The sequence below is a fragment of the Sycon ciliatum genome, chromosome 4 (assembly GCF_964019385.1).
Source record: "Sycon ciliatum chromosome 4, ocSycCili1.1, whole genome shotgun sequence".
Classification (NCBI taxonomy): domain Eukaryota; kingdom Metazoa; phylum Porifera; class Calcarea; order Leucosolenida; family Sycettidae; genus Sycon; species Sycon ciliatum.
In genome coordinates, this window is record NC_088646.1 from 42,180,203 (window position 1) to 42,196,761 (window position 16,559).

Consider the following 16,559-nt stretch of genomic DNA (forward strand, 5'->3'; position numbering starts at 1 on the left):
ACCTACGTCATTCAAACTTTGCAGGATGGTTCAGACGTACATGCTAGGCATGGAACCACAGAAGATGATATCATAGCTGACACACAGAGTCACACACACAGCAGATTCGTGTGCACAGATACTAAATTAGTGGACGTCGTCATCTTCTTCCCGCTGATCTCAAATGTACGATGACGTGCTATTTCGCCTGACGTCTCTCTTTCTCTCTCGTGTTTGTGCGTCTGTATTGCACATGTGTGTAGGTGTTTGACATTGCTCCAGACGGCGTTAGGAAATGCATCATTTCAACAAACATTGCAGAAACATCAGTTACAATAGATGGTGTGCGATTCATTCTGGATTCTGGCAAGGTAAAGCATTGCTAATAACTCGAGGATGCACGTTTGTATAGTTACTCTTCAACTCTATGCCGTTCATTTTTGTTAACGTACATGTCACATGCTCTTGTAACACAACCATAGACATATGCATGTACATGTTTATGTATGGCTGTACCCTGCCTGGAGAGTAGAGTAGGACACGCATTCCAATGCAGTTCTCTCATGCCATTCAATACCCGCTTCGCTTGACCCTGTGCTTTCCCATCACTCACTCATATGAAAGTTCGGAGCTGCTCCCATTTTACTTGGTCGCATTGACTTCATCACTGTTTGACGTATGCACTGAAGTCGCTCAAAGTTAACAAGTGGAAAATTGACGGGGGGGGGGGGGGGCATTGACAGGGGGGGGGGGGCATTGACAGGGGGCGCGGGCATTGACAGGGGGGCGCGGGCATTGACAGGGGGGCGCGGGCATTGACAGGGGGGGCATTGACAGGGGGGGGGGGGCATTGACAGGGGGGGGGGGGGCGGGGGGCAGATGAACAGTACTTTACGGTAGTGTAAGTTGATATTGGGGCATCCCTTATGCTTGGGTGAAATTGTGACAAGTAGATTATACTGCTGTTTTGAACACTGCATTCTTTTGTGTTTTCTGCATTTCTGGCAGGTCAAGGAGATGGGGTATGACTCAACTGCAAAAATGCGCCGACTTCAAGAGTTTTGGATTAGCCGTGCTAGTGCCGAGCAGCGTAAAGGACGTGCTGGTAAGTTGATAGTACGGGTCAGAGTAGAATGTACTCTGTGTGTGTGTGTGTGTGTGTGTATGTGTGTGTGCGTGTGTGTGTGTGTGTGTGTGTGTGTGTGTGTGTATGTGTGTATGTGTGTATGTGTGTGCGTGTATGTGTATGTATGTGTGTTTGTGTATGTGCATGTATGTATGTGTGTGTGTGTGTGTGTGTGTGCCGAAAGAGTTCCGTTGCGCATGTGGCCGTCCCTTTGGCCGCATTGGGGACCTGAAGAGGCACCCCCCCCCCCCCCCACTGCCGCGTCTGAGCCATCATCGCTACACGATGGGCGTTCAAGATCCAAGGTCCAAGGTGTGCGTACGTGTGTGTGTACGTGCGTGTGTGTGTGTGTGTATGTGTGTGTGTGTGTGTGTGTATGTGTGTGTGTGTGTGTGTATGTGTGTGTGTATGTGTGTGTGTATGAAATGCAGAGTCTAGGTTTTCGCTAGATATGGCGGTATGAGTTGCAATGAGTGATTATTGGCAGGCACGGGCATATCTACATGACGTACAGGTGGAAGATACACATGAAAAGAAGGAAACAAGTGTGTTCCATGGTTTTACCGCTCGTCAGACAGTACTGCTGACATCAGACATCACTGCTGACATCAGACATCACTGCTGACATCAGACATCAGTGCTGACATCAGGTATCAGTGCTGACATCAGACATCAGTGCTGTCTGATGATCAGTAAACCCGGGAAACTCAAGAGTTACAGCAGAACCGTTTTGTTTCCTTCTTGTTATACGGCTCTGTACCTAGGTGTATTGAGCACTCTCCGAAGCTGTCTCAACTCTCCCTGAGTGTACATGTAGGAGATAAGTAACCGCTTTGGATTACTGACTATGTCGAGTTTTAAGCCTATGGCAATCTTCAGGCAACTATTATGATAAAAAAACTGTTGCACCGGTCCCCACGCAGATCACTTATCTCAGAACAACATTTCAGCCCCGATGTCACCCACAGTATCCTTGGCTGAGCTGCCTTGCAGCGCTTCCTTCAGCCTTGTCAGCTTGTACTCGTCCGAGACGAAACAGTCCTCATCCACAAGGTGCTTGAAAGTTTGCTTCCAGCACACAAACTGCTGTGTGCTACCGCTGAACTTGGGCAACTTCAGGAGCTTCAATTGGTGGAACGCCATAACTCGAAGGACCAAATGTTGCACCGGTCCCCTTGCAGGGTCGTGCCAAGATTCGCTATTCATCGAGGAGACTGCTGTGTCCAGTGAGGAGCTGGTTGGGTGTCGACATTGTTTTGCGCCCAGTGTTGTCTCCAAGCTTCTTGAGCTTCAGAAGTGACCTGGGGTACCAGTGGCATTGCGGATGGCTGCTTGAAAAGGCAGGTCGATATTATCCTGGCAGGCGCGTACGCAGGGGGGGGGGGGGGGGGGGGGGCAAATGTTCCAAACGAGCAACGTTTTTGGGCATTTTCTGGTAGGGCGCACGATCGATCTGGCAAGAATGCAAAACTTCAACAGATCGTAACTCAGTCAAATCTCGCTCAAATTCAACGATCCAAATATCCAGGCAGAATAGAAAACTCTCAGCTGTCGGTTGAAACAATTTGCAATGCGCTGCGAGCAACGTCTCTTGAGATAAATCATTCGTAAGTTGAGCCGCGATCTCGCAATAGGCCGATTGCGAATACGTCATCCCGTACGGGTCAAGATTCGGGCAGCTGGGTGTAAAGGGTGTCAAATCTTCATTTTTCGCGGTCTATTCAGTCAAGGCATTTTTGGCATGAAACACATTGTTCGTAGATGTCTTTGAAGTCTGCTTTTTATTTCTTGCACCGTCGGTGTGTGTGGTTCTGCTTTCATCAAGGCATGCCTCACCACTGCTGTGTGCCATTTTGTGCGAACAACAGTTCGAAATCAGATGGAGTGTCGTCTTTTAGCTTTCCCGACCGAGAAAAGAAGCCCGATGTGTTTCAGAAGTGGATTTTTGCTATTCGTCGAGATATTGGAATGACCTTCTCAGTGAACTCGTCTACTCGTGTGTGTGGGGATCACTTCACTGAAGGAGACTTCCACACGGGTGGCAGGAAACGAAAACGCTCGTCAGAGCGACCGAGTCCTCGTTTACTGCCAAATGCTGTCCCTTCTGTTTTCAAGAATTTTCCTGCCCATTTGCAAGTCACAACACTGACACGCAAGGCACCTATGGATCGTTTTAGTGTACCTCCCCAGAAGCGTGCTAGAGGAGTTGTATCTGCCAGCTCTGCCACGGCTGCAGCCACCAGGTCACCAGCTGAGGATGACGAATCTGTTGATGATAGTGTGTTTCTTGACGACGAGGTCAATGTGGATGTTGTTGGTGAACACGAGACCTGTGACTGTGTATTACACTGGAAGGCCAAAGCTGAGGAGCTGCAGGAAGAGGTTGACAGACTTCAGGTCAAGGTGCAGCAGACCACTTTTTTCTGTCACCAGATTCTGCCACAGTGACACCAAGATCCGCTATACACTGGATTTCCATCGTATGGCATGTTCACTGCATGTTTTTAACTATTTGAGGCCATCTGCAGTGACCATGCGTTCTTGGCAGGGTGAGAAGACTTATGTGGGAGACCGCAGTGGCAACAAACCTGGCCCTAAATGCAAGTTGCAACTTGAGGAGCAGTTCTTCATGGTACTTGTTCGGCTACGTCTTGGTCTTGATGTGGAGGATCTTGCTGACAGGTTTGCAGTTGCACCATCTGCAGTCAGTCGTCTCTTCACTACTTGGATAAACCTGATGAGCTGCAAGTTTCGGGAGCTTCCATTGTGGCCGTCACGTTCTAAGGTGGACAAGTGGATGCCTCAGTCCTTTCAGGCCTGGTACCCTAGCATGAGGGTGATCATAGACGACACGGAGTTTTTTTTATCGAGAAGCCATCCTCGCTAGCTCGGCAATCAGCTACGTAGTCCTCTTATAAAAATCATAACACCTATAAGTCCTTGATTGGCATTTCACCTGACGGGTCAGTCACGTTCGTTTCAGACCTTTATGAAGGCTCTATCTCCGATCGCAGCCTCACAGAAGCATCTGGGATCCTACAACTGCTACAGAAAGGTGACAGCGTTATGGCCGACAAAGGGTTCGAAATTCAAGACCTTGCTTCTGTTGGGGTCAAGCTGAACATCCCACCAAAGCGGCAAGGCGATCGCTAGATGCTTGCGCAAGATGTTATGACAACAAAGAAGATAGCAGCTGTGAGGATCCACGTTGAGCGAGCGATTTGTTGGATCAAGTCATTTACGCTTGTGTCATGAACGATTCCCAGCAGCTTGTCCACCTTAGCTGATCAAATGATTTTCGTTGCAGCTGTTCTTTTCAACTTTCAGCCAGGTCTTGTATCATAGAGTGTGCTCATGTATCTTGGTTGTCACGTGCCAATGCCCAAACACTACTATGATTTCACAGTTTAAAGGGGCACTCCGGCTTCATTTTCGACGCCGAGTTTTCGATGCCAAGACGAAGGTTGGTGAAAGAAAAGACCCCTCGAACAAGAACGAGTCTCCAGAAGCGATCGAGTCGAGCACGAAGACGACTTTTGAATTTCGCCGAGCGAGCGCTGATGACGTAATGAGGGATTAGCTTGCCAGTGGAAATGCATTTGCGCACATACATTTCACATACCTTTTGGCCAATTTTCAATCGAAGAGGAGGTTGTTTTCTATGTTCTCTCAACGTCGTGAGCGATCCCGTCTTCTATACCCTTCCAGGTACCCTGAAGGTCCTCCAGAGGAGAATTTATCTCCAGCAAAGCGTTGTTGATCCGCTAAATTCGTCTCGAGACATATTCACCCAGTGCTCATAAATGTAGAATGTTGAATGATGTGCGACGATGGAGAGAGAGGTTGATAGCCGCTTTCGCAGGGAAAGTGAAGCTGCTGGCAGTAACAACGGGGAGTTTGTTAGCATCACACGAGCATGCAGACTTCAAAGCTGCTTGACGGAATCGGGGAGTACGGACTATTTGGCTCGCCCTCAGTTTAGTGAATTTTATGACCAGAAAATTATTCAATCAGGATCCATTCTACAAGATGTGTAGTACAGGTGATTTCTGAACTTGACGATATGGAGACCGACCAGTAGACCTACCAACAACGTGTCCCTGCAGGAAATTCACCCAAGGCTATTGCTATCCTCTTCAGTGGCTGTTGTTTTTTAGTAAAAATATGTTCACTTCTCTCAACATACTCCTGCATGGCAGCAAGAAGGTGCGCTATGGAATTCAACGCCACAATCTTCGCCAAGCTGTGGATGAAGCATGGTCAAGTCATGGCAGTACATATACCTGAAACAGATGAGAAATTGAAGTTCCTTTGTGATGGAAAGTTTGACAGCCCCAGTGACCGAGTCAAGCATTGTCTTTTGCTGTGGCACAAGTTGCTGAAGAATCCGAGATGGTCTTGGAATTATGCACATGGATACTACCAGAAATAATGGTGGCATGAACCATTGTGGAATGGGACAGCTCACGGAGAATACTGGAATAGCTCAAGTATCTCTAGGTGATTGTAAATCCTGTTCTGGCTGATAGCTTCGGCCTGCTGCGCCCGTCCATGTACAATGATGGTAACATGCATTTCTGTTTTCGACATATTTGCCGGCTACTGTACTGTGGTTTTTTTTTTATTACAGTTGCAGGTCCCTTATATAGAAATATGTTCAACCCCCCTGCCACATACCCACATTATAAAATATGAACTAACAATTTCACTGTTGGACTCGCCGGCGGCTAGAGAGCAAAGGATTAATTTATAGCAAAGAAAAGGACCAGGGAACAACAAGTTACGCTATAATGTCCACGAACAATTTCACTGTATTTGAAATAATTTGGTTTGATACCCTGAGAACTCTGAAACTTTGCAGCACTGTGGATTATGTGGATACAACATTTATGGAAGGAAAAGTGGAATAATATCTAACACATTGTTCAAATAATTATAGCACTGAATTGTTGAGATTGTGAGCACATTCCAATCAGCACTCTACATACTAGTATTTATAAGCGGTGGCAATCGTTAGGAATAGGTCGTGCGTTGTCAGAGTGCTCTAGTATATGAGAGAATGTTTTGTTTGTCTAATCGACGGCTCGTTTGAAGCCAGAGTTGTTTGAACTTGTTTCAGTCGACTTGATTCTAGACAGTAGTCGAAGGAGTACTCTGAAGTATACACCAGGCGTAGTCTGTAAGGTATCTCGTGAGAATTCTGTCGGTACACATCAGGTATCAGCTTGCAAAGATGGCTCCTCTCTGTTTCTTGAAAGCCTGTATAGTTGGACTGTGGCTCCAGCGATTCCCTTCTCAGAGCAGGTACCATACCCAATACGGTCAATGCATATTGGACAGACCTGTGTGCACAACAGAAATAGTGGAGAGAAATCTCTCAGCTCATGAACACATCAGTGAAGTTTGAACTGCCGTTGTTTGTGGCCATCAGTATAAACCTATCGACTATAAGAATAATGTGCAAAAAACCCTCTATAACTACAGCTGGGGCAATGGAATTATAAAGCATCTAGCTTAGGGAACTGCCAATTCTGGTCGGAGTTGCGTTCGAGGCCTGCAATTCATGATGGCTATCGTATGTTGCATTGACCAGAGATCATATAAAACTTCCATGCCACATTGAAACACGCACTACTTTCGAGTACTTTGGTATCCCCCACCAAATGGGCATTCGTTCCTGGGGTGGCAGGCGTCAACATTCGTTATGCCTGGATCAGATTTCATTGACCCCAACAGTCATGAAGAATCATTTTTACTTTGACTGGATTTCAGTACAAGTTAGTTGTAGAACTGCAGAATAAATTTTGTTGTATTTGGGCAACCATTTCTCTACAAATGCTCTATTAGGAATTATTTTTATAAAATACATGTCCAAATTCCACATCTACCCAAATCGGAATACTTGATCACGTATTCAGTCCTACACGGAATGACCAGGCAGGCACAGTGGGTTGGTCAAAGACCATGATTGAGATACGAGAGGTACCTGGTTCAAGTCCTGCCTGGGAGCGGTTTTTCCAGCCGTGCTGCTACCCACAGTCAACTGGGAACTTGTGGCCAGGCACAAGGGGTACATGGATGCAGCTAATGGGGTCGTTTTCGGCACTTGTGCCAGTGGTTGTGAGACTTATCCACTCACCCCCACCGTTAGGTGCTGCATCTGCCGCTAGGGTTTATCGGGTGTTAGTGGCCGTCGTGAGTTCCCTTCGGGAACGGACACGATAATTTTTTTTATTTTACTTTTTACGGAATGTTTAGAAAACGCCAGGGAATAGGAATTTGCTAACGAGAACTCCAGGCCAGGGTACTAGCATACGAACAAAACAAGATAAAAACTCACCAGTATACTTGTAGTAATTCATGTCGGTGTAATATTCACGATAAGCAACGAGGCACCCTCCGATTTGGTCAAGCTGCTTTGAAGTCTGGTTGTTCAGGTGATACAAACGGGCTCCCCGTTGTTACTTCCAGCAGCTTCACTCTTCCTGCGACAGTGGCTATCAGCCTCTCTCTCCATCGTCGACAATTATCACAGATTCAACATTCTACATTTATCAGCACTGCACTGGGTGAATATGTCTCGAGACGAATTTAGCGGATCAACAACGTTTTGATGGAGATAAATTCTCCTCTGGAGGACCTTCAGGGTACCTGGAAGGGTATAGAAGACGGGATCGCTCACGGCGTTGGGAGAACATAGCAAACAACCTCTTCTTCGATTGAAAATTGGCCAAAAAGTGTGTGAAATGTATGTGCGCAGATGCATTTCCACTGGCAAGCTAATCCCTCATTACGTCATCAGCGCTCGCTCGGCCGAAATTCAAAAGTCGTCTTCCTGCTCGACTCGATCGCTTCTGGAGACTCGTTCTTGTTCGAGGGGTCTTCTCTTTCACCTACCTTCGTCTTGGCATCGAAAACTCGGCGTCGAAAATGAAGCCGGAGTGCCCCTTTAAATAACCGACGAGGAGACAACAGTCGGAAAATAGAACTAATTGTGCACTCATAACCATCATGGTTATGAGTGCACAATTAGTTTTATTTATCGCTATTTTCCGACTGTTGTCTCCTCGTCGGTTATTTAAACTGTGAAATCATCGTAGTGTGTGGGCATTCTATTGCCAGGTGTGTCTTTACCACCATATTGCCAGGTGTGTCTTTACCACCATATTGCCAGGTGTGTCTTTACCACCATATTTATCAACCATAAGTACAGCTGCAGTGGTGTCTTCAACTTCATTCTTCCGAGTCAAGCTCCGTATGAAGACATCCAAGGAGAAGATTGCCTGATGAGTCCAGCGGGGACGAAACGTACGACGCAATCGAGCTATGTCGTTGCTGTGTCATCTTCTATGTGCCATGCGGTACTTGATGTATCAGCCTGCTATGTCGGATACCGCCAACCATGCATCAACTAGGCGCCAGGCGCGAACTGATGGTGGTGGTGGTGTGAAGGAGAGCTCTGTGCCAGAACTTTGCAGCCTGGAGAGCGTGTGTGGGCATTCTGTAAAACGATAAAAAAGAACCGTCATAGTTAATCACGCTGCACAGCACATGTGTGTGCTCTTTTTCAGACGTTTCTCCTGAGCATTTTGTGTTCGTATATTTTGCTCTATTGTTTCCTCGTCTTCCCAGCTTTGTTCAGCATATCATTATGCGCCGCACTACAGTAGTGTGTTGTGCACTCTCTTTCACACTACAGTAGTGTGTTGTACACTCTCTTTCACACTACAGTAGTGTGTTGTACACTCTCTTTCACACTACAGTAGTGTATTGTGCACTCTCTTTCACACTACAGTAGTGTGTTGTGCACTCTCTTTCACACTACAGTAGTGTATTGTACACTCTCTTTCACACTACAGTAGTGTATTGTACACTCTCTTTCACACTACAGTAGTGTATTGTACACTCTCTTTCACACTACAGTAGTGTATTGTGCACTCTCTTTCACACTACAGTAGTGTATTGTACACTCTCTTTCACACTACAGTAGTGTATTGTGCACTCTCTTTCACACTACAGTAGTGTATTGTGCACTCTCTTTCACACTACAGTAGTGTATTGTACACTCTCTTTCACACTACAGTAGTGTATTGTGCACTCTCTTTCACACTACAGTAGTGTGTTGTACACTCTCTTTCACACTACAGTAGTGTATTGTACACTCTCTTTCACACTACAGTAGTGTGTTGTGCACTCTCTTTCACACTACAGTAGTGTGTTGTGCACTCTCTTTCACACTACAGTAGTGTATTGTACACTCTCTTTCACACTACAGTAGTGTATTGTACACTCTCTTTCACACTACAGTAGTGTATTGTACACTCTCTTTCACACTACAGTAGTGTATTGTACACTCTCTTTCACACTACAGTAGTGTATTGTACACTCTCTTTCACACTACAGTAGTGTATTGTGCACTCTCTTTCACACTACAGTAGTGTATTGTGCACTCTCTTTCACACTACAGTAGTGTATTGTGCACTCTCTTTCACACTACAGTAGTGTATTGTACACTCTCTTTCACACTACAGTAGTGTGTTGTACACTCTCTTTCACACTACAGTAGTGTATTGTGCACTCTCTTTCTAGCTGTTCACTGTTGACAACAGTTGCAGTGAGTTCTTACACTGTGACCCAGAGTCATTATTTGCCATTGTCGTGTTGTCACATGGGATAGCTGCAACCAGCTGAGAACCAACTCAACCAAGTCAGGTGCATGGGTGCGTGTGCGTGTTTTGGCTTTTCGTGTAGTGGTTCCTTCATAGTTCACGTACTATACCAAGCAGGCTGAATAAGACAATCTCATTCCTCTGCCCTCTAGCAGATGCTCAAGCAACCAGACCAATACTTACACATACACACACACACGCACGCACGCCGCACACACACACACACACACACACACACACACACACACACACACACACACACACAAACACACACACTGAATGCTGCCACACGCGCTCGCTTGCACACTGAATTTTGGCAAGCTCACTGCTGGAATACAATTGGAGGTATTTTCCCCATGAATGTTCATACCAAGGATTCTGAGTTGCTGTCATCGAATTCAGAAGACTAGTAATGGCATCCGACGAGGAGGCATGTATGCATACATGCATGCAGGAACAATAGGCTAGTGTTAGCACTGCTAGACTAGAAACTTAGTACAGAAAAAATGATAGAGATGTTGAACAGATGCAGAAAAAAGATAAAGCAGCAAACCCGTAAGTGGGGACCAGCCCCTTTCACTCAGGCACGGACACAGTTTCGTCAAACACTCAAAGCCGGCAAGAGACGGGAGAAATAGAAATTTTTCAGCTTGCAGATGGCAGACTGGACAAAGGAGTCATCTAATGCCACAGGAACTATGGCGACATCCTTTGTTGTCCACACAGCAAGCCACCCAGCCTTGCAATCACAAACATGCATGGCGATTTGCATCTGGTAGAAATACTCATGCTTCTTAGACAAGGTCAAGCTGGTGTCCTCAGTGGCTTGAACATAAAACCGTGGCAACTTCACAGCCTCGTCAATGGCGCAGTTCCGGGCTTTGTATGGGCATTTTATCTCGATGAGGAACCGTGTTCCATCATCTGCCTCAAGGATGCCATCAGGAGATGCCGCGAGCCAATGCTCGGTGCTGTGGATAACAAGATCCCGAGAGGAAATCGGGCCTCGATCCTTGAGGAGCAGTTTCACGGCTGCCATAGCGTCTGGTTCGTGCATTGAGCCCCACTGGGTAGCACGATTCCCGGAGAAAGTGGGCTGGAGCTTCTCGCGGGTGAGAGAGCTGAAATCGTCACCCTCTACGACACACAACCTTCTTTGCCAAGGTAGACGTCACCCTCTTGCGGCGCTCGATGTACCAGAGATCTGATCCATATTGCTGTCGCGTCTGTTCCTCCAGCTCCGCAATGCGCTCTGGTGTCACAGCCACTTCTGCTTGGTAGTATGCATCTGATGTTGCATACTGAGGCGTAGGAGCGGTGCATGCAGATGGCACCTGCTCATCATCGCTCGAGTCAGACGAGCAGCCCTCATTGTCAGAATCACTGGGTGATGGACTCTCTTCAGCCAATCTTCAACCAACATGACGAGCCATATTGCTTGACCATGCATGTCTTATCCGCAGCAAGTTGCCGATCATGCTCAGCAGAAAGAGCAGCGTGCAGGTCACGTACTTCCTCCAGGTGGGGTAGCCTTAAGTTCGTCGGGCGTGGATCATAGTGTGGAGCTTTGCGGTGGCGCTTGCTCACACCATACTCAGACTTGATGAGCATTGTATCAAGGACACGAGAGGGCGGGACTTTCTTCTTCCTCGGCTGGTTCCACTTCTGAAGTTTGCTGGTGCAGCTCAATGCGTACTCCTCGCGGAGACCCTTGTACCCTTGTGGACAAAGTCTTCAAGCGCATACAGTGTAGCTGCTACGGGATTGCAGCACCCAGCCAAACCAGCCAAACCAGCCAAACCAGCCAAACCAGCCAAACCAGCCAAACCAGCCAAACCAGCCAAACCAGCCAAACCAGCCAAACCAGCCAAACCAGCCAAACCAGCCAAACCAGCCAAACCAGCCAAACCAGCCAAACCAGCCAAACCAGCCAAACCAGCCAAACCAGCCAAACCAGCCAAACCAGCCAAACCAGCCAAACCAGCCAAACAAGCAACACACATGCAGTATGCTGCATGAATGTCAGCATGCAAAGTCAGGCATATCCGAACCAAGTACACCTTGTTGGTGACCATAGATGGGAGCATGGATGCTTTCACGTAGCACAACCCATCGTTGTCGGGTAAGTCACGGTACTGCAGTTGCTGCACGTGGCCATCCATAAAAACGAAAACCTTTCGAAATGCCTCGAAGGATAACAGACTTCTCTTCATCTGTCTCATCGTCAGCAAGCTCTCCATCATCACCTGCTATAACAGATATAACAGGACGCTCCACGTAGTGTTTATAGATTGTGGCAAATGACACGGCCGGCAAGGCAGACAAGCAGGACTTCCACCCATCAGCAGGGGGCTTCGGGATGGACCGAGACAAGTTGTAGTGTCCACTACTCGACGTAGCTTGCAGTTGTGCAAGCTTGTTTGCAATGTTGGCTCCATTGTCAGGGTCAACCAAGTCCTTGGCCAAGCCAGTAGAAATATAGTCATTTACCCTGAGCAACGAACAAGTAAAACAATACGCCGGTGAAGTGCATGCCTGACATGCAAGAAAAAATCCACACATACGTTTGTTGCAATTCTGCTTTGCAACCTCCTCTCCTTGCTCCGCGACAAGCGAGCCACGTTTTCAACTGCGGAACAGTAAGATCCTGTGGTGTACCCGTGTACATCGTACATATTTGCACTCTCATGTTTCTTATTATGCTACTGCATCTCCTTGCATGGACGTGCGTACAACCTTACAGCATACTACTCATACTATGCATGCATGTGTGTACTCCGTGCCCATAATCGACAGTGCATGTCTCTTGTTGCTGTTCAGTCTTTCCTTGGTAGTTTCCTGACGAGTCGTCCTCTCTCAGTCCTTCGTTGCATTATTCTATTTCAATTAGGGGTCAAAGGGGTGTTCCGGGTACCCGGGTACCCGCCCGTTAATCTCAGGTACCGTTAGTAAAAGGGTACCCGTTTGGATTTCGGTGATCAGGTCAGTACGGAGCAACACTGCTGGGATTGTGCATTCCAGGCGGGAGTCAATTATTTACAACTCCAAGCTGCATGCCTGCATTGTTGTTGCATTTTCGCACCTAGTAGATCTACCTCTGCAACTATCAGACTCAAATCAATTGGCGAATCACAATGTGATATCAAAATGCAACCTGAGAACAGATAAATTACTATCATGGTTTATATGAAAATTGCGCAAAAATTAAAACATGGCTGCTAAAGGGTACCCGTTAACCCGCCCGTTAAGAAAATTACCCGTTCGTTAGTTAAAGGTACACCCGTTTGACCCCTAATTCAATATAACTAATCATCACATAGACTTGATGATACCACATGGCGCAGTGAACTTGTTTTAGTAGCAGTTTCCATTAGTCTTTCTCAGTCCTGGGTCTTGCTAGTACCTCTGGCGTTTCGTCTCTCAAATGTAGTGAAATAATTATTTGAAATTTCCGTTTCGGCATGGCGGAATCAGACACACCAGTACTCAGCCCTGACATTGCTGCCCTCACCCAGCTCATGAGACAGCAGATGGAGACCGCCGCCACCCGCGAGCAACACCTGACACAGCTCGTGGAGCGAACTTTGAGGAGCATTTCTCAACCTCCACCACCGCAACGTCCACCCCCAGCCCCACCGGCTCGAGAACATGTACCTGCGGCGAGACCAGTTTCGGTCGATCGCCCTCTGCTACTTGCCTCTGCCTCTCTCGCAGAGTTTGCCGCATTAGTAGGTCTTCGGCGGGACTACGCCCGGTGCCAGCACCTGGATTCCCAGGACAATGCCACCAGAGTGGCAACGGTTCGTCAGTGCCTGGACGAGGACCTCCGGAGATTTCTTCGTGAGGGCACAATTCCTCTGGCTGACAACCACGACGACGACGATCTCATCAAGGCTGTACAGGCATACATTCGCGGCCAGCGTAACCCTCTGCTGGACCGGATCGCCTTCTATGCCCGCCAACAGCAGCATGGAGAGTCCTTCGATCAGTACCTGACTTCCCTCAGGGAGATCCACAATTGCTGCGATTTCAGCGAAGCTGCACTCTGCAATTTCTGTTCAAGCAGAGTATGCCGCCAATGCCAGCAGGGACAGCGTACTAGGTACGATGAGACCATGCGTGATCGCCTGGTTACTGGCATTCTCGACACGGAGACACGCCATAAGCTCCTTGCCACTACCGATCTAACGTTGGAGAAGGTCATTAAATTGTGTCGAGCGGAGGAGGCAGCCTCTCGGACGAGCAGCAGTATCCCCGGCACTAGCTCCGTCAATGCCGCTCGGAAAACAAATTATCAGCGGTCTAAACACGGCAGTAACCCGCGACAGCAACAGCCGTCCGCCACGCCATCGAAATGTCCGAATTGTGGTCGCACTCCCCACGCCAGCAAGTCGCAGTGTCCTGCACACGGCAAGAAGTGTAGCGGCTGCAAGACTATTGGACATTTCCAAGCGGTGTGCAGAAAATCCCGCAAACCGGCTGACCAGTCCTCGCAGCGCACGCTGGGACGACTACAGCTCTGCCGCGCTCAGTGTGATGCATCTCCTACGGTGCCAGTCGACACGCAATTGTGCACTGAACCTGACGCTACCTCCCTAGAATGGATCCCCGATACGGGGAGTGACATTGACGCTATTGGCGTCGATCAGCTAGCGCATCTCGGTGGTTTTGTGGAGAATCTGGCCACAGACCATGATAATGTGCATGCTGCCAATGGTGAACGTCTCGTTTCAGCCGGCAAGATCTCTGCCACTCTCACCATCGGCTCGCTCAAGCATGATAGCACCATCCATGTGTACTGTGGACTGCGTGAACCCCTGTTGTCACGCCAATCGCTATACGCCTTAGGCCTCTTACCAGCCGGCTGGCCCAAGCAAGTTGCGCGTGTTAGTACCAGCAGCACACCACCTCCAACGGCTCCCGTTGTGACGACCGGTCTCGTGAACACACCTGACCCTAGCAAGGTGGCGCAGATCCGTGCTGACCTCCTGCGAGAGTTCGCAGACGTCTTCGACGACACGACATTGAAACCCATGTGTGGCAAGCCAATGGACATCATTCTCGAAGATGATGCGAAACCTCACCGAGTCTACACAGCTCGTCCTATCGCACATGCCTACCGTGAGCAGGTGAAAACCCAGCTCGACAATATGGTTGAGGAAGGCATCATCGAGACAAAGTCAGAGCCATGCGACTGGTGCCACCCCATTGTTGTAGTCGACAAGAAGAATTCTAGTGAGAAACGTCTGACTGTAGACCTTCAGTCTCTCAACCGACAAGTGAAGCGTCCCACCCACCCCATGCAGAACGCACGTGATGCTCTCTCTGGCATCGGCACAGCCCGATGGTTCACCAAGTTTGACGCCCGTCATGGCTATTGGCAGGTGCCCCTGTCTGAGTCTGCCAAGTCTCTCACTACGTTCATCACGCCGTGGGGTAGATACCGATTCTGCCGGAATCCACAAGGTCTTGTGTCCGCCGGCGATGAGTACAACCGCCGCACCGACGCAGCTTTCGACCGTTTGACCCATCTCATCAAGGTGGTGGACGACGGCCTCGTTCACGATGAGTCATTCTCGGACCATGTCGCTCACGTCCGTGCCGTCCTGACCCGTGCACGCGAACACGGAATTACTCTCAGTCAAAAGAAGTTTGTCTTCGCCGCTGCTGAAGTCGAATTCTGTGGGTTTCATGTGTCGTCCAACGGATACACCGTGCCAGCTGACAAGACATCTGCTCTTCAGCACTTCAACCTACCCACCAATCGTACCGACCTCCGTTCCTTCCTCGGTCTGGTGAATCAGTGTGGAGAATTCACCCCACGGATATCCGAGCTCGCAGCTCCGCTACGTCCGTTATTGAAGACCACGAATGAGTTTGTGTGGGATGATGTCCACACCGCGGCTTTCAACGCCACAAAGTCTGAACTGATATCGCCGCCGACTCTCTCGTACTACCGTGCTGGTGACGACCTTCGGCTAGAGACCGACGCCTCTGCCCTGAACGGACTTGGGTTCGTGTTATGGCAACGCCAAGATAACCAGTGGCGCATGCTGCAGTGTGGCAGCCGCTTTCTCACCGACGCAGAGACACGTTATGCCGTCATAGAACTGGAGTTACTTGCTGTGGTTTGGGCTGTCCACAAGTGCTCCCTCTTTCTGTCCGGCAGCCGATTCGATTTGTTCACTGACCACCGTTCATTGGTCCCGATTCTGAACAAGTACACCCTGGATCAGATAGAAAATCCACGTCTGCTACGCCTCGCACTGAAGCTCCGGTCGTTTCAACTCGTCGCGCACTGGCGCAAAGGCAAAGAGAATGCGTTTGCTGATGCACTGTCCCGTAACCCGGTCGACAAGCCGACCAGTGAGGAAGAATTCGGTGAAAGCTCAACGCTCTCAGCACCAGCCATCAGAGCATGTCTCCGCCAGGACGAGGATGGCCGAATTGCAGACCTCCGGCACTGCGAGCTCTTGGACGCTGCCCGTGCCGATGATGACTATCAGGCCCTTCTCCAAGCCGTTCGTGAAGGTTTCCCTGATGATCAGCGCGCCGTCCACTCAGCTGTGAAACCGTACTTCACTATCCGCGAGCATCTTTCAGTCGACGTTGATCTTGTCCTGAAAGGCCAACATGTTGTGGTCCCGCGTACCCTCCGCCCACGTGTGCTCCAGGATCTTCATGCCTCCCACCAAGGCCTCAACCGCACACAGCGTCGAGCTCGACAAGTCGTATACTGGCCACACTTGTCTAATGACATCGCCCAAGTCGTTCGCAGTTGCGAA

General features: G+C 48.8%; 1 protein-coding gene across 4 annotated transcripts in view; it reads left to right on the forward strand.

Annotated features, from left to right (window-relative positions):
- Nucleotides 1-242: 242 nt before the first annotated feature.
- Nucleotides 243-16,559, forward strand: part of LOC135816236 (probable ATP-dependent RNA helicase DHX34) — a gene marked incomplete at its 5' end in the record, with an annotated part of 109,924 nt that continues 93,607 nt past the window's right edge. For all 4 annotated transcript variants that reach the window (XM_065329646.1, XM_065329648.1, XM_065329645.1 and 1 more), the window contains 2 exon segments: nucleotides 243-350; nucleotides 988-1,084. In XM_065329646.1, the coding sequence (XP_065185718.1) occupies nucleotides 243-350; nucleotides 988-1,084 (205 nt within the window).